Source organism: Delphinapterus leucas, chromosome 2 (genome assembly GCF_059928025.1).
Source record: "Delphinapterus leucas isolate spDelLeu-1000000601 "Yukka" chromosome 2, BTC_Dleu_Yukka2, whole genome shotgun sequence".
Classification (NCBI taxonomy): Eukaryota; Metazoa; Chordata; class Mammalia; order Artiodactyla; family Monodontidae; genus Delphinapterus; species Delphinapterus leucas.
The window spans coordinates 19,942,367-19,969,350 of NC_143130.1; the positions used below are offsets into that span (position 1 = coordinate 19,942,367).

Genomic DNA, 26,984 nt, shown 5'->3' on the forward strand with positions numbered 1-26,984 from the left:
GTAGAATTAGATAAGAAAGGTGAGTGCAATGCCAAGAAAACCAAGTGAGAACCAAACTCAACCATTACAAATCTAATAAATAAATAAGAAACATCAAGAAGCAGAACAGACAGGATGAAAAAGAAATGGCATGGGGCTTCCCTGGTGGCGCAGTGGTTGAGAGTCCGCCTGCCGATGCAGGGGAAGCGGGTTCGTGCCCCGGTCTGGGGGGATCCCACGTGCCGTGGAGCGGCTGGGCCCGTGGGCCGTGGCCGCTGGGCCTGCGCGTCCGGAGCCTGTGCTCCGTGGCGGGGGAGGCCACAGCAGTGAGAGGCCCACGTACCGCAAAAAAAAAAAAAAAAGAAATGGCATGAACAAAGAGCTTGAGATAATCACAGTGAAAGAAGATGAAGTAAGCAAGTGCTTATATAAACAGCAAACACTCTTCACTTTACATATCGGTATATGAATTCTTTTGCAGGGCTAAAAATAAAATTAGTAGTGTAAACAAAGAGCTTGAGGTAATCCCAGTGCAAGCACAGGAAACGATAATAATAAAAATAATAAACAGCAAACATATAAATGTGGATTGCCGTTCTAAGCATTTACTATATTGACCCTTTATGCCTCACAGTAATCCTGTGAAGTAGGTTTGAGAAAGTTATTAACATGGACTTGGTAATTTTAATGCATATGTAGATGGTCCTTTCAAAACCCTGGCAACTTGCTTCCTTGAACTCCTGTCCTCCAATCACTCTGTCCTCCATCCTACCTCAACAACTCATTTCCATGGCTACATCCTGGTTTCACTGACAGGGATCTCTCCATAAGCTCTACTTTATCCATTCCACTCTGACCACCACTTCCTACCTTTCTAGCTCAATTCCCTTTAACACTTTGACTCCATCAATCCTTCGGCCTCATCAATACCACCAACATATTGATCCTATCACCTTTTCACTGGCCTTCACCCTTCACATCTCCTCCCTCCTCCTTACTTAAGCTAAATTCCATAGTCAATCATTATAATCATTCTTTTGCATACACCCTTAACTCCCTTGACATTTTTTCACTCCAAACCACAAGCCGAGTTAATCTCAACTTTCCATCTGTCCCATTTCTGCACCTATGCAGGGAATGAAGCTGGAGAAAACACGCAATCACACTGATGGATCTCACTTTAAAATCTTGACCAAGAATCTTAAGTGGGCCCTCACTGCTCTTAGACTATTATCTTCTATTTCCCTAATTCACTCATTCTCCTCCTCTTCCAGATGACTATTTCACAGCTTTAACCCAGGATCTCCTCCTGCACCATCACTCTCGGCTAATGACCCAGGAGTATCTCCTCAGACCTTCACCACAACATCTACAATGTTCTATTATCTGCATCGAATTCTCTGCCTTCTGGTTATTACCACAGAGGAAGCTGCCATGCTGCTGTCTAGAGCTGATCCAATCCCTTGTGCAGTGGACACCAGCCCATCCTGCTCTCTCAAGGCCATCACTCCAGTCATTCTACTCTCTCTCCTACGTCAATATTTTCTTCTCTACTGGATCATTCCTATCAGCATACAAACATGCTGTTATTTCTCCTATCTTTAAAACAAAGGCAAGGGCTTCCCTGGTGGCGCAGTGGTTGAGAGTCCACCTGCCGATGCAGGGGACGCGGGTTCGTGCCCTGGTCCGGGAAGATCCCACATGCCGCGGAGTGGCTGGGCCCGTGAGCCATGGCCGCTGAGCCTGCACGTCCGGAGCCTGTGCTCCGCAACGAGAGAGGCCACAACAGTGAGAGGCCCACGTACAGCAAAAAAAATAAATAAGAAAAAAGAAAAAAACAAGCAAAAAGAACCTCTCTTGGTGCAAATTTCCCACTTCTTTGTTCTATTTGCAGCAAAACTTTTCAAAAGAGTTAAACTTTCCTCCTTCCATATACTCCTAATACCACTCCACCTAAACAAACTGCAGTTACCGACCACCAAATGAACCCTTTATTGCTAAATCCAACGGCTAATTCTCAGTCCTATCCTGATTTGGCCTTGATACGTCCTCCTTCTTAACATGTATCCTTCACTTGCTTTCTAGGACCTTCCTCCAGCTTCACTGGTTGCTCCTTCTCGGCCTCCTGTGTTCTCCTTCCCTGCAGCCTCTAACTGCTGGTCTATCCCAGGGCTCAGTTGGGGGGCAACTTCTCTTCTCTAGCTGTACTCATTCTTTTGATAATTTCATCCAGTCTCATGACTTTAAATATCATCTAGAAACTGATGACTCCCAGACTGTATCTCTTGCATCCTCATTCCTATATTTCTTTGAAAAACTGTAGTTTTGTATTTCACAGCTAGTTCTTTAATTTACCTCCAATTTATTTCTGTAATCTAATTTTTATGAAATGATTTCTCTGTCATTATCTACTAACCAACCAGTTATATCCATTTATCTAGCTACTGTTCTATCTACCTATCTACTAATCTATCACCTTTCTATGTATTTTATCGGCCTGTATGCTAAGATAATTAATGTACTTAGGGTGATGTGTACTGATGTCTCCATTTACTTTCAAATGCATCCAAAAATTATATGGATTTATGGATAGAGGGATGGCAGATGAATAGATACATGATAAAACAAATATAATAAAATATTAACAGTAGAATGTAGCAAGTGGGCATATGAATACTCTCTTGTAAAGTTTTTTCAACTTTTCTGTATGTTTGAAATTTTTCATAATAAAATATTAGAAATATGCATAAAGAGGCATTGGTAATGATTCTTACCAAAAGATAACAACGGTAATTTCTGGGTTGTTGTTTAACATTTTTTAATGGTCACGAATCATTTTATAAAAATACTATCACTACTTAGATCTGGGGTTGGTCACTGTATCTCTGTTTATAAAAAGCCCCTAGATGACTCCGATGATCAGCTTGACTCAGAAACTACTGATACTTGCCGCATGAGAAGCACTTTCAGGGACTTCCCTGAGTGGTCCAGTGGGTAAGACTCCACACTTCCAATTCAGGGGACCCAGGTTCCATCCCTGGTCGGGGAACTAGATCCCGCATGCCGCAACTGAGCCCGTGTGCCGCAACTAAAGATCCCGCATGCTGCAACTAAAAATCCCGCATGCTGCAACTAACTCCTGGCACAGCCTAAATAAATAAATACTAAAAAAAAAAAAAAAAGAAGAAGCACTTTCATTGCCGTAAAACCGTGATACTAACATGCTTGAGGCATCACGTTTCCAAGGAATATTGATTGACATTGCATTAAATCTGTTTCATTCAAATACTACAATGTCTTATAGTCCAAGGTTCACATTAGGTATTTGCAGGAGGCAGTTCTATTTCAAAGCACCTAGAAAGCAGGGAAACATTTCGTGGAATCCAGAAGGCAGTGGACATACCTGCAAGAAACGCTCTATTCGACAAGATGAGTGCTCTGGTCCAGCCCCATCGTACCCGTGAGGAAGGAGGACCACGATGCCGCTCTGGAGGAGCCACTTGGCCTCACCTGCAAAGCAGCAGCGGGAGTAAGAACGCCACGACGCAGGTGCAGGACAGCCCGGGGCGACTGGGCGGTGAGACACATGTTAGTTTGTTGCTGGACCCCCCAAAACCATTTTCATTGCACCATTCACTACAGCCAAGCACATTCCCCAGGAGACACAGCCCTCCTGCTGACAGAGGACTTACGTGCTCTTCCTAGCAGCTTACTTAACTGCCTGATAGCTGCCATGCCCCAGTGGATGACAGAACAGGCTCCCAACTCTCGGAGTGGGGGGATGCCGTGGTACACAGGAGTCTCATAAGCAGTTATGGCCCCTTTTCTGTCATTTGTCCCCGTGAGGCTGGTGCCACGCGTCCACTACACACCCACAGGCCAACACCAACCTCCAGAGATGAACGTGTCAAAGATGATCTGGGCACCGTTGAAGAAATCGCCAAACTGAGCCTCCCAGAGGGGCAGTAGGTTAGGGCTTTCGATGCTCATCCCATACTCAAATCCCAAGACGGCCTCTTCCGACAGTGGGCTGTTGCTGACCTAGGGCAAAGGAGGAGAACAGAACCGTCGTGCAGGGAAGATGGGATGTGAATCAGTTAAAGTAAAGCATCATATTGGTACCAACTGCTCAAAAAGGAGGAGGGCCGTGAGGGCAGCTGTGCTTTCATTCATCCCCGCATCCCTTTGAGAGAGGACATCTCCTGCTCTCCATGAGTGATGTGTGTGGGAAAAGTTGGGGCAAACAGAGGAAGACATACAAAAGCTTGGAATATGGGCATTAAAGATTTTCTTGAAGGAGAAGCAAAATTAACTTCTCAGGTGCCCCACCTTTGAAGCTGAGAGTAAAATGGTGTCATAAGAGCTTTTTAAAAAAATGTCACAAAACAAAGTGGGGGGAGGGACTTCCCTGGTGGTCCAGTGGTTAAAAATCTGCCTTCCAATGCAGGGGACGTGGGTTCGATCCCTAGTCGGAGAACTAAGATCCCACATGCCATGGGGCAACTAAGCCCTCATGCTGCAACTACTGAGCCTGTACTCCAGAGCCCACGCTCCACAACTAGAGAGAAGTCTGTGCGCTGTAACGAAGAGCCCATGTGCTGCAACTAAGACCTGACGCAGTCAAAAATAAATAAATAAATATTTTTAAAAATCTAGAAAAATGGTATAGGTGATCTTATTTGCAAAGTAGAAATAGAGACATAGACATAGAGAACAAATGTATGGATATCAAGGGGGAAAGAGGTGGAGAGGGAGGAATTGGGAGACTTGGATTGACACATATACATTATTGATACTATGTATAAAATAGACAACTAATGAGAACATACTGCATAGCACAGGGAACTCTACCTAATGCACTGTGGTAACCTAAATGGGAGGGAAGTCCAAAAGGTAGGGGATATCTGTATGTGTATGGCTGATTCATTTTCTTGTGCAGTGGAGGCTAACACAACATTGTAAAGCAACCATACTCCAATAAAAATTAATTAAAAACAAACAAACAAAGGGGGGGAAAGTTACTTGAAAAAGGCCTACCTTTCGGAATCCATTATTCTAATATCCTGTTTGCATGATAAAGCAAAAGAATCATCACCATATGTTAAGATTAAAAAAGCAGAACATAAAATTACATCTCTGAAGAGGCTAAAGAGATGTGACAGTTCAAGGCAGCACAACTCTGAACTGGGTTTGTGGACCAGATGTCTTCATGTCTCAGTGTTAACTTCCTGACTTGGATGGTTGCATTGGGGTAATGTAGGAGAATGACCTAGTTTGTAGGAAATACACATGTAGGGCATCAGGCTGGCAACTTGATGTTTCCATCTGGATGGCTCGGATGTCTCAGAATGAGAAAAAGTTCCTTTTGCATTATACATCCAACTTTTTTCTAATTTTGTGTTTGTTTCAACATTTTTCTAAAAAAATTTTTTTAAGTTACTTTTTTTTTTTTTTTTGGCCATGCTGCGAGGCATATGGGATCTTCCCCAACCAGGGATCAAACCCATGTCCCCTGCAGTGGCAGCACGGAGTCCTAACCACTGGACCACCAGGGAAGTCCTTAAGTTACATATTTATAGAATAGTACTTGGCAACAAAAAGGGATAAAATACTGACACATGCTACAACAACGATGGACCTTGAAAACACAATGCTAAGTGAAAGAAGCCAGTCATAAGAAGCCACATATTTATGAGTCTGTTTATATAAAAAGGCCAAAATAGATAAATCAATATAAACAGAAAGTAGACTAGTGGTTTTCAGGGGCTGAGGGAAGGAAGGAATGGGGTGTGACTGCTAATAAGTATGGGTTTCTTTTAGGGGTGATGAAAATGTTCTAAAATTAGATAGTGGTGATGGTTGCACCATTGCATACACTGAAAACCACTTAACTGTACACATTGAAACGTTGGATTCTATGAGTTTTATCTCAATAAAGCTTTTAATAAAAAAAAAACTCTGGAAAAAAATTTCATCTCTACTATGATTACAGCCATAAAAATGCATGATTTATATGGATGAGTACTCAATGACAACAACAAAAAATGAAAACAGATAATGTATTAGAATGGTGGGATTATGCATAGTTTACCTTTCCTGATTTGTATTTGATTTCAATTATGATCTTTATAAGACATTAACTTGAAAAGAGACACTGTATTTCTCATATTCATGAGTCTGTTGTCAACGGGATTTGAACTGAGTGCTTTACTTGCACCTCTGCGTCTTCACCTCATTCCCCATCTCCCTTCCTACCCAAGGCTGACACATCCACTCATATTCTAATCCATACCTTTTTTCTGCTTCTTCACTCGGCTCATCACCAAACTCCTTTTTTCTGAACCTCTCCTCACTGGCTTTCTCCTCTTGGCAAATGAACAATCAAAAGCTTAAAAATAAAACAAGAAAGGACTTCCCTGGGGGTCCAATGGTTAAGACTCTGTGCTCCCAATGCAGGGGGCACGGGTTCGATCCCTGGTCTGGGAACTAAGATACCGCATGCCACACAGTGCGGCCAAAAAAATAAATTAAAAACAAAAAACAAGGAATATTCCCTTGGCCAGTGCTCTCTAGCTCCTGCTTCCTGTAACAGTCAGGCTTCTAGAAAGAATTATCTAATCTAGTTGTCTCTACCTCCTGAACCCCTGTCTACCCTTCAACTAGTAAAATCTAGCTTCTGCTCTCCCCACTCCACAGAAATAGCTCTAGAGGAGGTCAACCTTGACCTTCCAGTTGCTAAATCCAATGGCCATGTTATTCTTCCTCTTTTCGGATTCCTCCCTCCTTAAGTTCAATGACACAGGGACTCTAAGTTCTCCTCCTGCCTTTCTGGATGCTCTTTTGGGAAAATGCTTCCTCTGCCAGCCCTTTAAAAGTTGTTTTTCCCAGGACCCTATCTGTTCTCATTCTGCTCTCTCAGAGAGATTCTCCCACCCCTGTGGTTTCAAACACTCCTGCACCCTGATGACTTCCAAAGAGACATCTAAGACCAGATTCCTTCATTAACTCCAGACATACATATCTAATTACCTGAAATATCTATGTCAAAGTTTAATGCCCAAAACTTAGTCCCTCATCTTTCCTTACCACACCTGTTCCTCTCCCTTACTCTTTATTTGGGTAAATGCCATCGTCATATGCAAGCTGTCCTAGTCAGGGAGCTAGGAGGTAACCAGTACTGGTCTTCTTCACTCCCTACACCTACCACTGAGTCTGATAGCTGTTGTTTTCTGACTAGTTCTCAAATCTTGGCCCCATCTCCCCTCTGCACTGCTATTGCCCTAATTCACAGCTCCAGGATTTCCTGCCTAGATGACTGAGAAGCCTCCTTAGAAATTGTCCTAAGTCTCACCCTTCTTCAGCTCAGGCTTCCAAAGTATCATCAGGAGCGCTGTTTCTAACATGGAAATCTGATCGCCTGTTCAAAATTCCTCCATGGTTTCTCTTCTACGTAACAAAGTCTTTCACAACGTGGGTAGTCCTGACTGGCCCGTCTCTTCCTTTACTTCTGTATCCACTTTGCAGCTTAAACTCCAGTCACATGAAGCTATAGGTAGTTCCCTGAGCATGAGGTCAGGGCCTCTTACTTCACAGCTTATGTATGCACTACTGTGTCCATCTAGAATGTTCTCCCTACATTTACTAGACTAGGCAGTTCCAAATGTCCCTCAAGTCCCAGCTCAAATCTGGCCTCCTCTCTAAAGCTCTTCCTTTTAATTCCCAAGTAACCTAGCTGCCCCTTCTCCTATGCATCTATTGTACTTCATATACTTGTATACCCTTATCTACATTAATTTGTTGAATCTATTAACGCTTTCATTTATTCCAAAAATTATTTAAGATGGCCTGTAAATATAGCTAATACACAAAATGATAGTTTAAATGTAAGTGGACAGGGAAGTCCCTGGTGGTCCTGTGGTTAGGACACCATGCTTCTTTTGCAGGGGGCATGGGTTCAATCCCTGGTTGGGGAACTAAGATCCCACATGCTGCACTGTGCAGCCAAAAAAAAAGTAGGTGGGCAGAAAGAAAATAAATAGATTGACACACCCAACAGGGTTGGGGAAAACATACAACCTGGTAACCTACTTTCTTGAGGTTGCCATGGCCTCTACCCCTTCCCAGAAGCCATTATTGATAAGGGAAGGTTGATCGGTTGCAGAATTTTCGATGTACACACAATAAAGATGAGCCACTGCTCAGGGAACTACAACTACTCTCAATACCAAGATCAAGCAGGAGTCCCCTCTAGGGTCTTCACATAAAGGACAAAGTGTTAGGTAATAAATGAAATCTTTGACAGTATCCCCATAACAGATGTGAGACGTTTACTTGGGGCTTTCTAAATAGCAATATTCAAAATTAACTGATACTATATATCAAATCACAAATCAATAAAAGACACTGGGTGGAGAAAATACGAAATGTTTCAGTATCTAGGTCACCAATCTGATACTGATCAAGGAGGGGATTTTAGACTAACTTAAAGAAAAGATGAGTTGCATGTCCTTTAAGTAATTGTCCTGGAAGCTTGCTTTTGACAAAGTGAATTTTTTAAAAAAATATTGAGTATTCGGCTTCCCTGGTGGCACAGCAGTTAAGAATCCACCTGCCAATGCAGGGGACATGGGTTCGAGCCCTGGTCCAGGAAGATCCCACATGCAGCGGAGCAACTAAGCCTGTGGGCCACAACTACTGAGCCTGCGCTCTAAAGCCTGTGAGCCACAACTACTGAGCCCATGTGCCACAACTACTGAAGCCTGCGTGCCTAGAGCCCGTGCTCCGCAACAAAAGAAGCCACTGCAAAGAGAAGCCCGCGTACCACGACGAAGAGTAGCCCCCGCTCACCACAACTAGAGAAAGCCTGCACACAGCAACAAAGACCCAACGCAGCCAAAAATATATAAATAAAATAATTTATTGAAAAAAAAAATCGAGTATCAGTGAACCCAATACTCTCAAATGGCTAGAGTAGGAAAAAAGATGACGCACCACTAATTGTACCTTAAAGGATAATTTCACAAACTCCATGTGCCAGGCACTATGCTAGTTGTTGGAGAAACAAAAACGAAAAGACCCAGGCCCTGCTCTTGACTCTAACGAATCTAACTCAGCAACTGGCACAGAGAAATACATGGCAATGGATACATTCATCAAGCCCGCTAAACACTAGGGAATAAAGTAACCTTAAGTCAGTGGGTTTTTTTTTTTAAGTTGGCAAGAAATGTTGGCTTATTATCTACATCTTCGACTCACTTTAATGAATTCAGCAACGAGCAGGTTATATAATCAATTTTGGATTGACAAAATGAACACCCATTTGACATTTACATGATTACAGATAAGTAGCCAGAGGAAAACAGCTCTAGTCTACTCACTGGTCTGTTACTTCCACTCCAAGTGCATAGACGGGCATTGTCTACCCAGTCGGCATCCCTTGATTTCAAAGAGGACTGAACCCAAAGTTTCCGACATCTGTTTCTAGTTGGTCTAAGAAGCCTGTAGCTATAATCACCAGCACCTGAGGTTTATACCAGATAATAACACAGCCTACCTCTAGAAACCCCTTTTGATTAGGGTCCATATGGTTCAGGGGGATATAGGTGTCATCGGTCTTCTGGCAAACAACCATTGCGTGCCTCTGGCTAAAAGTTCCACGGCCAACATCTTGGCCACTCAGACGGACGTTAAAACCTTAAAGCAAGCAAGAAGGAAAAGAAAAAAATCCAGATTCCCATGAATAACCTAAGTAATAATAAGGCCTGGTGACCCTGAATTCTTATACATCGGCTCATCCTGAGAACTGTCCTTAGGAAAATAGATTATCCTTCTTAAAATATACCTGTCCTGGGCTTCCCTGGTGGCACAGTGGTTGAGAGTCCGCCTGCCGATGCAGGGGACGCGGGTTCGTGCCCCGGTCCGGGAAGATCCCACATGCCGCGGAGCGGCTGGGCCCGTGAGCCATGGCCGCCGAGCCTGCGCGTCCGGAGCCTGTGCTCCACAATGGGAGAGGCCGCAACAGTGAGAGGCCCGCGTACCGCAGAAAAAAAAAAAAAAAAATCTGTCCTATATTCAACACTCCGTAGTCTAATTAAGAATGAAGAGTCATCATTCGTCCTCCAATTTTTAAAGGAAAATGTCTTTCCAATACATCCAGCACTGAGTCCTTTGTTTCCATAGTCTGTTCGCTGATGAAGATTGTCAACATGACATACCAAGATTAAATAATGTTTTCAGGTAAGAAACGTTAACACGTTTGAGAACCTCTCTAGTCAATAAAAACAATACAAGGTAGTTATAACTCAGCAATAACTGCAGGCGTCACATATAAGAAATGTCATACAAAGCACCCTCTACCCGCTGTGCAGCTACACAGAAATGTCTTACCTTCAGCAAGTAATGAGCCCAGGGCAAGAGCTTCTGCCGTGGCCCAGTCTAACTTTGTTCCATCCATCACTTTCTCCACTCTGGACTGTAAAATTGAATGGGAGGGGAAAAGAAAATTTTAAGAGTTCCCATCCTTTTTCACATTGAGTTCAAAAAATGTAAGGCAACAATGGTTAAGAATCAAAAACATAACATTAAATACGACAGATAGTGCAGAAGGAAACATCGGAGTATGACAGCAAGTACATGACATATGAAAGCAGGCAAAACAAACCGGCACTCTGGTGAGCGGTTAACCGGGCAGACGGATGGGAGGAGGAGACGTCAGGTGGGGGAGAGAGGAACGGTATTGGTAATATTCTATCAGGGAGGCGAGAGAGGAACGGTATTGGTAATATTCTATGTCTTCAGCCTGATGGTGACTACATAGATTGTTTTAATAGTCTCTATACCTATAATAGAAACTTATAAACGAAGTTAGTGTTTTAAAAATAATCCAGAGTTCATCGTGTCTTCATCCAAGTTCAAGAACAATGAAGACCTATATCTCCTTGCTCTCCTCCTGCTTTTAGTGCTGAAAGTCCCACGTTCCAGGAAACCACAGGCAAACCATGAGTTTGTCAATCCATCCTTAACATGAGACAACATGTAAAACCTCAACATGCTTAAGGGTGTAAATGGTTGCCTTTCCGGAGTATGTGTGCTGATTTTTATTTATTTTATTTAAGCCAAACCCCGACCACCTTCCTCAAAATGGAAGTGTCTTCCGCTCACTGCTCAGAAAAACCAAAAAGGGCGTTCCTGTATGGCTGTGTTTTTAATAATGTGCATGCAGTACCTGTATATATAATGTATTAATGAATGACTGAAAGAATAAGTGGAGGAAAAATAGAAGTAGATTAAAAAAAAAAAGAAAGAAAAAAAATAGAAGTAGACAAAATTTGAGTTAATTGACGAGCAGTACCAAAACACCGCTAGGAGTGGTTCACAGTAAATATTTGCCAAGTGCATTAGCCAGCCAACAAGACCAGACCAACACCAATTCCTTGCTGTGAGAGATGGACAAACAATACCCAGAGATCCCCGGGCTCCCTACCTGCACGTGCGTCTTCAGAAGGTGACTGTGCATTTGGAGCTCCTCCGGCACCTCCACAGACTTCCTGCCAATAAACCGCAGGAGGTCAAGGGGCACACCTGTGTTCCAGGTGGTGATGCAAGCTTCTGGCTGAACCAGGCCCTGCCAGTGGGCCTGCAGGTTCGTGGCAGGGGGGCTGTAGTGCGCCATGTTAGTTAAATGGCCATTTAACTTCGCGTAGTAGGAGGTTTTGATTTCCGACACCTCCTCCTGGGTCATGAGTCCATTGGCCACAAGGTACTCTGCATACGTGTCGGGGATGCTCTTCCGGGCTCTGTCCAAGGAAAAGGGAAACAAAAATCAATATGATTTGTAAAAATCAAAGAGACAGATACAGGAATTCCCTGGAGGTCCAGTGGTTAAGACTCGGGCTTTCACTGCCGTGGACCCAGATTCGATCTCTGGTCGGGGAACTAAGATCCCACAGCCATGCAATGAGGCCAAAAAAAAAAAAAAAAAAGGAGAGACAGAAGCAGTTATTGTCAAAGGTATTCTGGAGTGTCATCACTATAAAAATGCACACGGGAAATGTCTTGGGACTAGATAGAGGGGGTGCTTGTACAACACTGGAAATGCACTAATTCACACTGAATTATTCACTTTAAAATGGTCCATTTTAGGGAATTCCCTGGCGGCCCAGTGGTTAAGACTCCACACTTCCACTGCAGGGGGCATGGGTTCAATCCCTGGTCGGGGAGCTAAGATCTCACGCACCCCATGGTGTAGCCAAAAAATAAAAAGTCCATTTTATGTCATGTGACTTTCACTCCAATAAATTTGTTTTTTAAAGGCAGTGGTGAGTAACCACCTCTTTCAGGCAAGCAAGTGAAAACAAATTTATCTTTTTTTTTCTTTTTTTAAATGTATTTATTTATTTGTTTTTGGCTGCGTTGGGTCTTCGTTGCTGCCTGTGGGCTTTCTCTAGTTGCAGTGAGCAGGGGCTACTCTTCGTTGCGGAGCATGGGCTTCTCATCCTAGTGGCTTCTCTTGTTGAGGAGCACGGGCTCTAGGAGCATGGGCTTGAGTAGTTGTGGCACACGGGCTTCAGTAGTTGTGGCTCTAGAGCGCAGGCTCAGTAGTTGTGGCACACGGACTTAGTTGCTCCACTGCATGTGTGATCTTCCTGGACCAGGGCTCGAACCCGTGTCTCCTGCACTGGCACATGGATTCTTAACCACTGCGCCACCAGGGAAGCCCACAAATTTACCTTTATAAGCTTTTGTCTACAGTCAGGCAGAAGTAATGAGTAGTAGAGTTTTCTTACAAACTGTTAATTCTGGACAGTTATTTACAAGGCTGACTTATATTGTCTACCTATTCTGCATCCCTTTATTTCAAAAAGGATTGAACCTATAAGTTGCCGACATCTGTTTCAGGTTGCTTGAAGAAGCCTGTAACTATTCAGCATCCGGGTTTTACAACAATAGAAATAACGATGATGCTACTCTGCATTCGCTTAATACGTTAAACTTGCAAGTCTGGTCACATTGATCATTATATTTAATCCTGAAAAAAGTGAGAGGTAGGCAGGATATATTTTTAAAAGCAGGGTCCTGAGTCACATCAAGTCATTCAGGTGCTAAGTTCAAAGCTAAATGGAGAAACCAGATTTGTTCTTCCAAGGGCAGTCTGCTACCCACGACCAGAAAGGCCCATAAAATATCACCAAGTTTATTCCTCTGCTTTAATTTATGTCTATGAGGAAATAAAGCAGGAAAGAGGGATCTACTTTACTTTCTAGCATCTGAGAAGGAAATCCTGGTACTTCCCTGGTGGTCCAGTGGCTAAGACTCCATGTTCCCAATGCAGGGGGCCCAGGTTCGATCCCTGGTCTGGGAACTAGATCCTGCGTGCCGCAATCAAGACCCGGTGCAGCCAAATAAATAAATAGGAAATCCCAAAGTAACACACTCCTCTCCATCACGTGAACCTTCTGACTTGGCACTGTCCCACAGAAATATAACGCAAGCCAATGTGTAATTTAAAATTCCCCTGTGGTCACATTAGAAAAGGTGCAAGAGGTGGAATTAATTTTAATCATATATTGATTTAACTCAATATACCCAAAATATTGTCCCTTCAATACCTAATCAATATAAAAATTATTATCAAGATCATTTATACTCTTTTTTTCACACTAAGTCTTTGAAATCTGGTGTATATGTTACGCTCCCAGCACATCTCCTTCAGGAGTTGGCACATTTCAAGTGTCCAACAGCCATTTATGGCTCGAGGCTTCCACATTGGACAGTGTAGTTCAGAACTTCGTTAAAATCCATCATGTAACCTCTTGCCAAGGCACAAAGTAGGTCCACGTCTATAGTTTGCAGAGGTGAATCACGGAGGTTCTCTTTCTGCTCCTGTCAATGTCGCACTGAGCAGCTTCGGGCAAGGCTCTGCCTACGTCTTCTGTTCAGTCCTCCCTCTGCTAAGTGAGGGGGTGAAGTTGCCCTTTGCCTATTCATTGAGGAAATATGTAGAGTTGGAAGAACATGGGGCGCTTTCCTGCAACCCATAGGATGACCATCCCAGTGTGCCCAGGTCTGTCCCAGTTTGAGCATTGAAAGTTTCATGTCCCAGACACGCTGGGAAAGCTGGTCGCCCTACCGGAGAGTGTCTAATACAAATAATAATGTGAGCACTGTGGGGGAAAGGGCACATCGCATGACGGTTCATCCTTGTACCTGATGATCTGGTACATGACCGGGTTGGTGAAGAAGGGCTCGTCCAGTTCGTTGTGGCCCCACTGCCTGTAGCACAACAAGTCAACAATCACATCCTTCCGGAATTGGCGCTGGTATTCAAACGCCAGTCGCGTGGCCCGGACCACTTCCTCTGGGCCGTCTCCATTGACGTGGATGATGGCGCAGCCCACAAGCTTCCCTGAGGCAGAGGAGCTGGAGATGAGACCAGCTAGTCAACCCATGAACCTACCCCCAAGTCCTGTTGCCGCATGGGGAGACAGCCCTTGTCCTTAGGGGTAGTTTGGCTTGGGTGTTAAGAACCTGCACTTTGGGAGTTCCCTGGTGGCCTAATGGTTAGGATTCTGGGCTTTCACTTCCGTGGCCTGGGTTCAATCCCAGGCCGGGGAACTGAGATCCTGTAAGCCACATGGTGAGGCCAAAAAACAAAAAAGAACCTGCACTTTATGGAAAAAAAAAAAAAAGAACCTGTACTTTAGAGGCCAGGTGACAAGCATGAGTTCAAGTCCCAGCTCTGTGTGATCCTGGTAAAGTTATGAATCTCAGTCTCCTTGTCTGTAACACTGGGATAATAGCTCTTACCTCTTAGTGATGTCCTAAAGAGGCAACGAGTTAATGCATATAAAGTGCTTAACAGAGCCTGGTACATCATAACTGATACTTATTTGTTATTATCATCATGACTATTATCTTTCTTCCTGAGATAAAAGGGTCATTAAAGGATGTATCCAAGAAAAAAATGGATTTTCTCCAAAGAGAAGATTGAGAATGAATTTTTAAATCTTTACCTAACTAATTACAAAAAATTCATATAGGTAGCCCCAAAAGGCATCCAGGCCAGGCTCTAGATATAAAAACAGAGCAGTTCTTACCATCTAACAGCTCTGGAAATTCTGTGAAATAGGGAATGAATAATAAAAAGCCCTGTGTTTCTTTGAATACTACTAGTTTCCACAGGTTAAAACAAGCTGACTTTGCTTCTTCACATCTGATTTCCAACCAGACCACTTGGCCAAGTTTACCGGTTGAACATATCCTCTTTGACTGTGATCCTGGGTACTCCAAATCTGATTATCCTAAAGACAATTGCTCTAGCTGTACTAATTGTGTTATCTCTGGATTCCAGCAGATCATTCAACTAGATACTTAAGCATTTTGAGATTGCACCCTCTAAATTCTACTCTTGTTTTATTTCCTTGGATTTTAAGATCACACTCAGACTTTTAAAGGAATATTAACAACACTGTTGGTGACCACTGGCCATATCTGATCCAAAATTTAAAATGGGACCAGCAGTGAGGCTCACTGTTCTGAGTGAACTAGAAGTTTCTCCAGGAATTCCTTGTCTGACTCCACAGCATCAACTCTTCCCTGTGTTACATACCGATGTCACTACAGTATAAGGAAGACCTTCCTCTTTCTGCAGGAGTGGTGTAACCCAGCTGGTTATTGACAATCAAATGGACACTCCCACCAATTCTGAAATGCGGGATATTAGAGAGTGTAAATGTTTCAGGAACAATCCCTTGACCACAGAAAGAAGCATCACCGTGAACCTAGATCGTGGGGGAGGAAAAAAGAAAATGAACGTAAGGGATGGAGAAATTTAGGTTTTCAATAGTAACAGGAATAAAAACAACCATGCCCTCACTGCTCCCCTGCCCTCCTAAAAATCTGCCGGTTATAGGATTTCCTAGAATGGTTAGGCTGATCTCAAGCAGCTTTCAAAGATGCTAAATCAGCCCTTTTCCTCCTGCAGCCACCACCAGCTGACCTATTCCTTCCGCCCCACATCATCACCTATACCCATCACTTCTCACATGCCCGTCAACACGCTAGTGCTCACAGCAGCACCACAGAAGGGCGATTGGAGGTGTAGAAGGAAAATCAGCTCCAGTAAAGCAATCACGAAAACAGCCTGCAAGACACTAAGACCAATGCACAGCTTCGAACTCTCACTCTTCCCCAATCATTTTCCCCAAAAAACGAGACTGCGTTTAGCTCACATCACCTCATTCCCACTGGGTGTATTAGCCACCACTGTGAACATAAATGAGAATGATGTGACAGCAAAGACAGGAGCATGGGGGTGTAAGTATATCATACACAAGTGAAGGGAGGCTTTGGGGAAAGAGCAAAATACTATTATAAGAGAATCTCTGAAATGTGCTATTCTTCCAGGACTTGTGAAGTCTGCTAGATCGTAATAGCACAAAACCTGACAACAAGGTCCTACTGTATGGCACAGGGAACTATATTCAATATCCTGTGATAAACCATAATGGAAAAGAATTTTTAAAAGAATGTATACATATGTGTATAAGTGAATCACTTTGCTTACAGCAGAAATTAACACAACATTGTAAATCAACTATACTTCAATAAAAAATTAATTAATTAAGAAAAAAAACTGGTATGGGCTTCCCTGGTGGCGCAGTGGTTGACAGTTCACCGGCCGATGCAGGGGACACGGGTTCGTGCCCCGGTCTGGGAAGATCCCACATGCCACAGGGCGGCTGGGCCCGTGAGCCATGGCCGCTGAGCCTGCGCATCCGGAGCCTGTGCTCCGCAACGGGAGAGGCCACAACAGTGAGAGGCCTGCGTGCCACAACAGTGAGAAGCCCGCGTACCGCAAAAAAAACCCCAAAAAACTGGTAAACGGAAAGTGGTAGAAAAGGGGGTAAATTTTTTTTAGAAAACTTGAAAGCAAATAACGAGGGAATTGCAGACCTTAGGAGAAAGTATGAGCTCCACTGACTTCATGCTGTATAAAAGGCTGTTATATCAATAAGGTATATGTTGTACACCTTAAATTTACATGATGTTATATGACAAATGTATTTTAATTAAAAAGTTATTAAATAAAAGGCTACTATCATAAACAGCCAAAATGCTCAGCTAGAGAATAGAATGATCTGATATGGGGAATTCCCTGGTGGTCCAGTGGTTAGGACTCGGCGCTTTCACTGCTATGGCCCGGGTTCAGTCCCTGACCGGGGAACTAAGATCCTGAAAGCTGCACAGCGCAGCCAAATAAACAAATAAATTAATTAATTAAAATGACCTGATATGGTAACCATTGTGGCTCTAATAATAGCAGAAATAAAAGACCTAAATATGAATGAAGAAAGAATCCTTGGGCTTCCCTGGTGGCACAGTGGTTAAGAATCCGCCTGCCAATGCAGGGGGGCACACGGGTTCAAGCCCTGGTCCGGGAAGATCCCACATGCCGCGGAGCAACTAAGCCTGTGCACCACAGCTACTGAGCTTGAGCTCTAGAGCCCTCGAGCCACAACTACTGAAGCCCGAGTGCCTAGAGCCCCTGCTCTGCAGCAAGAGAAGCCACCACAATGAGAAGCCCGCGCACCGCAACAAAGAGTAGTCCCTGCTCACCACAACTAGAGAAAGTCCGCGTGCAGCAACAAAGACGCAACACAGCCAAAAATAAATAAATAAATAAACAAAAAGAAGGAATCCTTGGAAGCAGATTTTTTTAATGACAGTGAAGACGTCCTAAAAGAGTAATTTGTATATAGGTAAAACATTTTGGCTAAGAAAGGAAGCACTGTTTTGCTTAGCGAAATCTCCAGCCCACACCTTCCCATTGCTAGGGCCTACAGGGATGACTGACGTTTTAGAATATCCAGGTGTAGTGATAACATACCCTTACGTCACCTCCACAACGCTATGTACATTATCTCCATTGATCCATTCAACAATCAGGTATAGGGGCCAGGTAAGGGAATCGCCACTGTTCTTTTCACAGATGAGAAAACCAAGGTTCAGAAAGAGTACATATTTCACGTGCCAAGGACTAAACCTTCTGTGATGCCTCCATTTTTTTTTGGCCATGCTGCATGGCATACGGGATCTTATTTCCCAAACCAGGGATGGAACCTGTGCCCCCTGCATTGGAAGCGTGGAGTCTTAACCACTGGACTACCAGGAAAGTCCTGATGCCTCCATTTTTTGGACTTATTTCCCCACCCCTCCAAGCCTTTCGCCTGGGTTAAGGAACTTACTATGTTCTCATTTAATCCTCAGAACACTATAAGGAATGTAACATACTCCCATTGACCTCTGAGATTCAGAGAACCTGAGGAACAGAACCAAGCACGCCAAGCTACAAGGCAGCAAAGCCAGGATCTGAACTCAGTGCTTCTTGGTTCCAGAATCCTTGTCTTTTCTACACCGGGCTACACTGTCAAGTCCAACCCTCAGCTGCACGGCGGTCCACACAGGGTCAAGGGGTTCCTAGCATCTGAACATTCCACACCCTTTGGCCTCCTTGCTGATGGGACTTCTTGTGGAGTAATGATGTAAAAGGGGACCAGTAAAGCAAGGAAGAGAGCTGGGTGTCTCTTCCACTCCTCTACAAAAGCGTTTACAGGAGAGGCATTGCTGAGAACATAACATCTGTTCATAACTTGCGTCATTTTATCATAGTCTTAGGGTTCTTGGCACTAAAGCCATGTGTCATCTGCTAATTTTATTTCCTGTCTTAAAAGAGAAAACACTCCATGATGCCCATAAAGCTTTGCAGGAGTCGGGTCCATAAGCCCCAAGGAATGCTGGGGGCAGTGGAAACTGCTCAGCCAAACACAGCAGGGGGCTTGGACACACACAGAGGATCACATATGACAATCCACTTCCACCACATCCAGGACCAAGATGAACAGAAGACAGACAGCAAAAGTAGTATCCAGAGTCTCACCCACCATGATTTTATAGACTCCAAATTTCAAGTTCCCACATTAAATTTGAATTTTGAACTTGAGTGAGGCAAGACCCAGGCAGACACAGCAGGGCAAAATGTTTTGGGAACACAAAGTAGAGAGAAGAGCGCAGTTTCTTATCACTTTAAAGAAAATGCCACTTTCACCTCTTACTTCAGAAATCAGCCTTAAGATCAGCTTAATGTACTGGGAAAATGTGAGTGACTGAAATATTTTAGAGTCTCATGAATTCAAGTGAAAGGTGAAGAGAATGTCTGGCTAATGATTTGAAGATTTCTATTTAGAAATACTATAACATAATCAAATCCAATTCTGTTTACCCCCAATTTATTTACTACAAGTTTCTGGCCCATGGAAAATTAACAATAAGATAATGTGGTTATTTGTATATGTAGCCAAATATTCTACTGCCTTGTAGATTTACTTATTTCCGTTGGGTTTGAAGACTCAGTTACTGATATCCAGGATTAATTAGTAGTTATCCAGTAGTTAAAGGTTCATATTTATGTTTTTACTTTTTTGGCGTGGTATGTGGGATCTTAGTTCCCCGACCAGGGACCGAACCCTCGCAGCTTGCAGTGGAAGTGCAGAGTCTTAACCACTGGACCACCAGGGAAGTCCCTAAACGTTCATATTTATATGAATACTTGCAGAAGAAAAACGTGACCCACAGTATAAACCTCTAAAGTATACCTGTTGGGCTACCAAAAAGTGGGGGGCAGAGGAAGCAATACATTATATAATTTGTATTGTTTGCCTTAATGCCAAAGACCTTCATTGGAAAACAAACAAACAAGCAAATAAAATAAATCCAGACTCTTGCAGCCTTGTTAGACAGACAGATACCACATCGTTTCCAAGAGGGTTATAATTTCAGAGAAGTAATGACATCTGTCCTCTTAACAGTAGCAGGTATGCTGGTCTCTATCCCCTTAATTAATTCATAACTCAAGAAAGGAAAAACACAGTGAAGACCTCCATCAGTTGCCTTGAGCGGGGAGGGATAAATTGGGAGACTGGGATTGACATATACACACTACTATACATAAAATAGTTAACTAATAAGAACCTACTGTATTGTAATGACCTATATGGGAATAGAATCTAAAAAGAGTGGATATATGTATATGTATGACCGACTCACTTTGCTGTACACCTGAAACTAACACAACACTGTAAATCAACTATACTCCAATAAAAAAATTAATTAAAAATTTTTTAAAAAATCAGTCAGAAATAAAAGTCAGTTGCCTTGTGAGTACACCTCACATCTGCTATTAATTTTTTAAAGAACCCCAAAAATCTTCTTTTCCCAAAAGTTCATCTCAATTTCATCTGGAACATCTGCCATCTCCTGTCGTAACTAGCATCCTGGACATTCTTACTTCCTGGTCTTTCCAACCTCAGGCCTCACTTCCTGAAGCTACTAGTACCTGTAAGCAAATGACCTTGTCCCCAGGCTGAGCCGAACCGTCTGGAGAGTAGTCCCCATCCCGCCTGGACTGCTGTCTCCCGCGAGTCTTCCCAACAGCCACAGGGTTAACGGCTTCCAGGTGTGAGGGGTTGGGCAGCATTGTCACGTGGAGGGGATGGTGTGCACCGAAGTCCAGGTCAACCGAGGACGTCAGGTGAGACAGGACATCGCCAGCGGCTGAGACATTTTCCGGAAATTCACTTAAGCCTCGCATTTTACGGAACATCAGCTATGCCGAATAAACATACAAGAAAAAACGGTAAGAGGTGGTTCATTTAAATCACACAATAGGGACTTCCCTGGTGGCACAGTGGTTAAGAATCCTCCTGCCAATGCAGGGGACACGGGTTCGAGCCCTGGTCCGGGAAGATCCCACATGCCACAGAGCAACTAAGCCTGTGTGTCACAACTGCTGAGCCTGCACTCTAGAGCCCGTAAGCCACAATTACTGAGCCTGTGTGCCACAACTACTGAAGCCCATGCACCTAGAGCCCGTGCTCCGCAACAAGAGAAGCCACTGCAATGAGAAGCCCACACACCGCAATGAAGAGTAGCCCCCCCCTTGCCGCAACTAGAGAAAGCCCACAGGCAGCAACGAAGACCCAACGCAGCCAAAAATTAAATAAATAAAGATAAGCACACACTTGTAACTGCTCGAATGCACAGAACTATTTGGAGATGTTCAGTCATATGAAGTTCCAGCACTTTCAGAAGAGTCTAGCCTGATGCAGATGGTAAGATACCTCTGCCTTGCAATAAGCAAAGTATTTTTTCTTAAATGCACCTGTTAGTATGTATTTTCCAAAAGAATTTGTATTATTCTTGTTAAAGGTAGAGAGGCAAATAAGAAGTTAATCCCATTTAGTCAGGGGATGACATACACTGCTTAGTGCAAGTGGCATCTTAAAAACTATATTGTCCAATTCTCAAAGGACTTCTCTGCATACATTCTGTCACCTCATCTTCACAGTCTTCTATGACATAGATGTTACTACCCATTTTAAAAATGAACAAGCTAAAAAACTAAAAACTGAGTTGCTAGAGTTGCCATGTGATCCATATATCCAGAGAAAACTCTAATTCGAAAAGGTACATGCACCCCAACGTTCATTGCAGCCCTATTTACAATAGCCAATATACAGAAGCAACCTAAGCGTCCATTGACAGATGAATGGATAAAGAACATATGGTGTGTGTGCACACACACACTGGAATATTACTCAGCCATAAAAAAGAACAAAATAATGCCATTTGCAGCAACATGGATGGATCTAGAGATTATCATACTAAGTGAAATAAGTCAGACAGAAAAAGACAAATATCATATAATATCACTTATGTGTGGAATCTAAAAAAATGATACAGGAATTCCCTGGCAGTCCAGTCATTAGGACTCTGCTCTTTCACTGCCAAGGGCCCAGGTTCAGTCCCTGTGAACTAAGATCCTGCAAGCCACACGGCATGGCCAAAAATAAAAAAAGAAAAGGAAAAAAAAAATGATACAAATGAACTTATTTACAAAACAGAAACAGACTCACAGACATAGAAAACAATCTTATGGTTACCAAAGGGGAAGGGGAGGGATAAATTAGGAGTTTGAGATTTAAAAAAAAAAAAAATGAATGTGCAAGAGAAATTAACTAGATGGTTTAAAGGTCCTCGGCTACAAATCTGGGTCTCAAACCAAGGTATTTACCAAAAACAGCATGCTATTCTCTACTGGCCAAATGGTTTGAATGACCCAAAAGCTTCTCCAGTTCACAAACTCACACAGTATAGGGATGGGTGTGTTTCTCACAAATATGATCATTGATAATCACTTCTGTGTCTTTCAGTAACTGTTTTGTCTGGGATATTTTAGGAATGCAATTTTTGGTTTAAGAACTTCTGCAGGGGAATTCCCTGGCGGTCCAGTGGTTAGGACTCAGCGCTTTCACTGCCGAGGGTGCAGATTCCATCCCTGGTCAGGGAACTAAGATCCCACAAGCCGCAAGCCGCATGGAGCAGGCAAAAAAAAAAGAGAGAGAGAATTTCTGCAGGTATGTAAGCACATGTCTCCATCTGTCCATTACTTTATTCTGTCGTATTCTACCTTTTCTAAGGTGTCTTTTCAAAGCTGGTTACCAGTCTCTTAGCATCAGAAACACTGAGGTATGAATAATAAAGGTAAAGCTTGGCCCCTAGACATGACATCACATATATTTTTTTCATTAAAAAATTATTTTTAGAATTGAGGTATAGTTGATTTACAATATTATATAAATTTCAGGTGTACAACATAGTGATTCAAAATTTTTAGAGATTATACTGTTTATAGTTATTACAAAATATTGGCTATATTCTCTGTGTTGTACAATATATCCTTGTAGCTTATTTATTTTTTACAAAGTAGTTTGTATCTCTCAATCCCCTACTGCTATACTGCCCTTCCCCCATTCCCTCTCCCCACTGGTAACCACTAGTTTGTTCTCTTAGTGAGTCTGTTTCTTTTTTGTTATAGTCATTAGTTTGTTTTATTTTTTAGATTCCACATATAAGTGACAACATACAGTATTTATCTTTGTGTGGCTTATTTCACTAAGCACAATACCCTGAAAGTCCATCCATGTTGTTTCAAATGGCAAATTTTCATTCTTTTTTATGGCTGAGTAGTATTCCATTGTGTGTGTGTGTGTGTGTGTGTGTGTGTGTGTGTATCACATCTTCTTTATCCATTCATCTGTTGATGGACACTTAGGCTGCTTCTGTATCGGCTATTGTAAATAATACTGCTATGAACATTGAGGTGCATATATCTTTTCAAATTAGTGTTTTCATTTTCTTCAGATATATACCCAGGAATGGAATTTCTGGGTCATATGGTGGTTCTATTTCTAGTTTTTTGAGGATCCTCCATACTGTTTTCCACAGTGGCTGCACCAATTTACATTCCCACCAACAGCGTACTAGGGTTCCCATGTGTTTCTTCTAATATTCTCAAGGATAACACATCCTTCCATAGGCTCCATTAACTCCATCTAACTTTGAAAGGTCCTTTAACGTTTAATTATTTTTAATCTCCTGGCCAAGAACAGTAATGAGGTTTATCCACGCATAATGGCCACAACCTTATCAGACATTGAGTCCCTCTGATGCTCCCTGACATCGAATCTTCCATCCTGACCCTCAAGTCTTTCGAGACTTACAGAGCAGCTGAGTTGGACAGAACAGGAACAGCAAGATCCAATAACCCGTAAAACCACTCACTTAGAGGGGTCTCTTGAGATAACAATGTGTAACTAGTTTCATATAATCTATAAACTGCAAATAAGTGGAAGGTAAAAATGACTTTTTTGTAAGGTAAAATTGTATCAAATTGCACAGATCTTTGTGTTTGTCTGAATGATTTTTATGAAATAGGGGAAGCATGCTTCGAAAAACAGAATTTATCTGTTTGCATCATCTGTAGGAAACAAACTAACTTTTAACTTCCCTGAGTGAAGAACCTCTGTAAGTTGATACAGAAAATCAACCTAAATGCCAGGTCCAGGGACTTCACTGGTGGTCCAGTGGTTGAGACTCCACGCTTCCACAGCAGGGGACGCGGGTTTGATCCCTGGTTGGGGACCTAAGATCCCACATTTCACGTGGCACAGCCAAAAGAATAAACAAACAAAAGGAAAAAGAAGAGGGCCATTCAACAGCAACAGGTTTCATCAATTAACTAAGCTGAAGTAAGTCAGAAAGAGAAAAACAAATATTATATATTAACACATATATGTGGAATCTAGAAAAACAGTACAGATGAACGAGTTTGCAAGGCAGAAATAGAGACACAGATGTAGAGAACAAATGTATGGACACCAAGGGGGGAAAGTGGCGGTGGGCGGGGGGGAATGAATTGAGAGACTGGGATTGACATATATACACTAATATGTATAAAATAGATAACTGATAAGAACCCGCTGTATAAAAATAAACAAATAAAATAAAATTCAAATCAAAAAAAAATTAACTAAGCTGTCTCCTGGACAAATGGCTCATATGCTTAGTCGGTTTTCTAAAACCAGTTATTACCATTGGTTTTATTCTTTTATAGTCAATTGTACATGAATAGTGGAAAACATAGAAAGTCTTTTACCTCTGGAGGGAACTGCAGAAGGCCTGTCAATAAGTTCAGCCTGCCTCTATGTGGCATCCCAATAATGACATCGGTTACCCCGCTGTAGGCCGCCATTTTCAGCAGCTCATAGAAAAAGCCCATCATGCTTTCAGCTCCTTCGCCTCCGTATCGCTTCACCGTGGCAAACTTGGTGGCCAAAAAGTGGTCAAGCTCCTATGGAACACCATGTCAGATGCATCAGTTACAGGACAGCTAACTACTTGGGTCAAAGTCAAACACGTTTAAGAAGACCCCACACTGCGTCAAGCAGCTGCAACAGGGTTCCTTCACTACAGACCGCAGAGATGCACAGAAGTCACCCAGAGCCAGGCAGGAGAGCCCTGCCGAGGACACCAGACAGCAGCAGGGATGCCGAGAAAACGACCTGAGTGGTAGAAGAACTCACCCCAACAGGAATCCCCTCAGAATGCCGGGCCTTTCCCATGACTTGAGTTTTAGTACAGGGCTCTACAATAGCATTTCATCTGGGCTGCAAACTAGCCAACCACCCACGTTACTGGGAACAGGTTTCTTGTCATCTTGATATGCCCGAGTCCTGATGACAGCCCTGACAGACATTCAATCCCATTAATCTGTATTGAGAGACTCTTCCACATACAGTTCCTTTTTTTCTATCACTTCAGGTAATAAAAAGAGAACTAAGATCTTAAGGATTTTGCAGGCTTCTATAGAGGGAATCGACAAATACATAAAACATATTGACTCTGAGAAGAACCAATAGTTCTGTTGTTTGGTGATCTACTTTCTTCAACTTAGAATAAAGTGGTATGTGTTACACTGCCCCTTGTGTTGAGGCCGTGGGGTAAATGGGGCTACATTCAGAGAGTTCATGTCTTAACTCCCTCTCTTCAATATTTATATGTCTTTGTAGAAAATGAATCGACCTGTTTCTTTGATATTAGCTGCTACTTTTATACCTGAGATTCTAGCATTAGTTTTGACAGATGTTTTCGCTCTTCTGTGGTAAATGCCTCCTTTTTCAGTTCCTCAAACCGCTTGGCAAACCATTCTTTCTCCTCCTGGCTCTGAAGTTGGGAGGTTTCAATAGAAATCTGCCCACAGTAGATCTGGTTGAGATAGGCTACCACTTCCTCGAGAGAGGCCTCCTCCTTCCCCATGTTCAGTAATCCTATGAAATGGAATCAAAGGGATCGTTTTAAAGAATAATCAACCATGTAACTAATTATAGAACATACCAAGATCCTTATTTGAATTCAGAGCATTTCATTCCAAGTAACTTGGGTTATCTAGATTTTTCTAAAGGCAAAACTAAAAATATGATCAAAGGCCATAAAGGTACTAAAAGGAGAGGGAATAAAAATCTTCCTTCTCTCGAACAGAGCCATGATGCATTATGCCAAATTTTGATTCTATAGTCATTTCGAACTAAATTGTGAACCTACCTTTCATCTGCTTTATAGCTACAAATCATATGTATACATTTATCTGAAATATCTATCTACCAAAACGTTCAAGTCTTATTAATATCTATAAAGCAATGCCTATTATTGCACAGTTGGTCTTAATGTGAATTAATATTGATAGCAATGCAATATTCTAGGGTAAAAGGAAATCTCCCTGAATCTCAGCCAGAGAAAAGGTTTGTAGTACGTGATTGGCCCAGCACCAAATCAATTATCAGTCATTTGCCTAAGCCTACAATATGAATTTAACAAACCAACATTTTCTTTATATCGTGTATGGTTTCTTACAATAAACGTTAGATCTTTGATACTGATTGAGCAAAGCTGTGATGATCATGGGAGTGCAGATATCTCTTTAAGATAGTGATTTCAATTCCTTTAGATTTATACCCAGACATGGAATTGCTGGATCATATGGTAGTTCTATTTTTAATTTTTTGAGGATCCTCCATACTGTTTTCCATAGTGGCTGCACCAACTTGCATTCCTACCAATAGTGCACAAGAGTTCCCTTTTCTCTACATCCTCGCCGACACTTGTATCTTTGGGTTTGTTTTTTTTTTAATTGAAGTATAGTTGATTTACAATGTTGTGTTAATTTCTGCTGTACAGCAAAGTGATTCAGTTATACATATATATACATTTTTTTTCATTTTCTTTTCCATTATGGTTTATCACAGGATATTAAATATAGTTCCCTGTGCTTGACAGCAGGACCGTGTTGTTTATCCATCTTTGGGGTTTTTTTTGACAATAGCCATTGTAACAGGTGTGAGGTGATAGCTCATTGAGGTTTTTTGGTTTTTTTTTTGCGGTACGTGGGCCTCTCACTGTTGTGGCCTCTCCGGTTACGGAGCACAGGCTCCGGACGCGCAGGCTCAGCGGCCATGGCTCACGGGCCCAGCTGCTCCGCGGCACGTGGGATCTTCCCGGACCGGGGCACGAATCCGTGTCCCCTGCATCGGCAGGCAGACTCTCAACCACTG

At 42.6% G+C, this 26,984-nt stretch overlaps 1 protein-coding gene across 1 annotated transcript in view; it reads right to left on the minus strand.

The window, feature by feature from the left end:
• DHTKD1 (dehydrogenase E1 and transketolase domain containing 1) overlaps nt 1–26,984 on the minus strand; it is a 52,521-nt gene that overhangs the window by 10,213 nt on the left and 15,324 nt on the right. The window contains exons 3-12 of the mRNA XM_022580302.2: nt 25,492–25,703; nt 24,533–24,727; nt 20,372–20,641; nt 15,587–15,758; nt 14,185–14,383; nt 11,462–11,774; nt 10,366–10,450; nt 9,533–9,672; nt 3,870–4,020; nt 3,383–3,489 (exon numbers count right to left, since the gene is read on the minus strand). Coding sequence (XP_022436010.1) covers nt 3,383–3,489; nt 3,870–4,020; nt 9,533–9,672; nt 10,366–10,450; nt 11,462–11,774; nt 14,185–14,383; nt 15,587–15,758; nt 20,372–20,641; nt 24,533–24,727; nt 25,492–25,703 — 1,844 coding nt within the window. The remainder of the gene's footprint in view (nt 1–3,382; nt 3,490–3,869; nt 4,021–9,532; nt 9,673–10,365; nt 10,451–11,461; nt 11,775–14,184; nt 14,384–15,586; nt 15,759–20,371; nt 20,642–24,532; nt 24,728–25,491; nt 25,704–26,984) is intronic.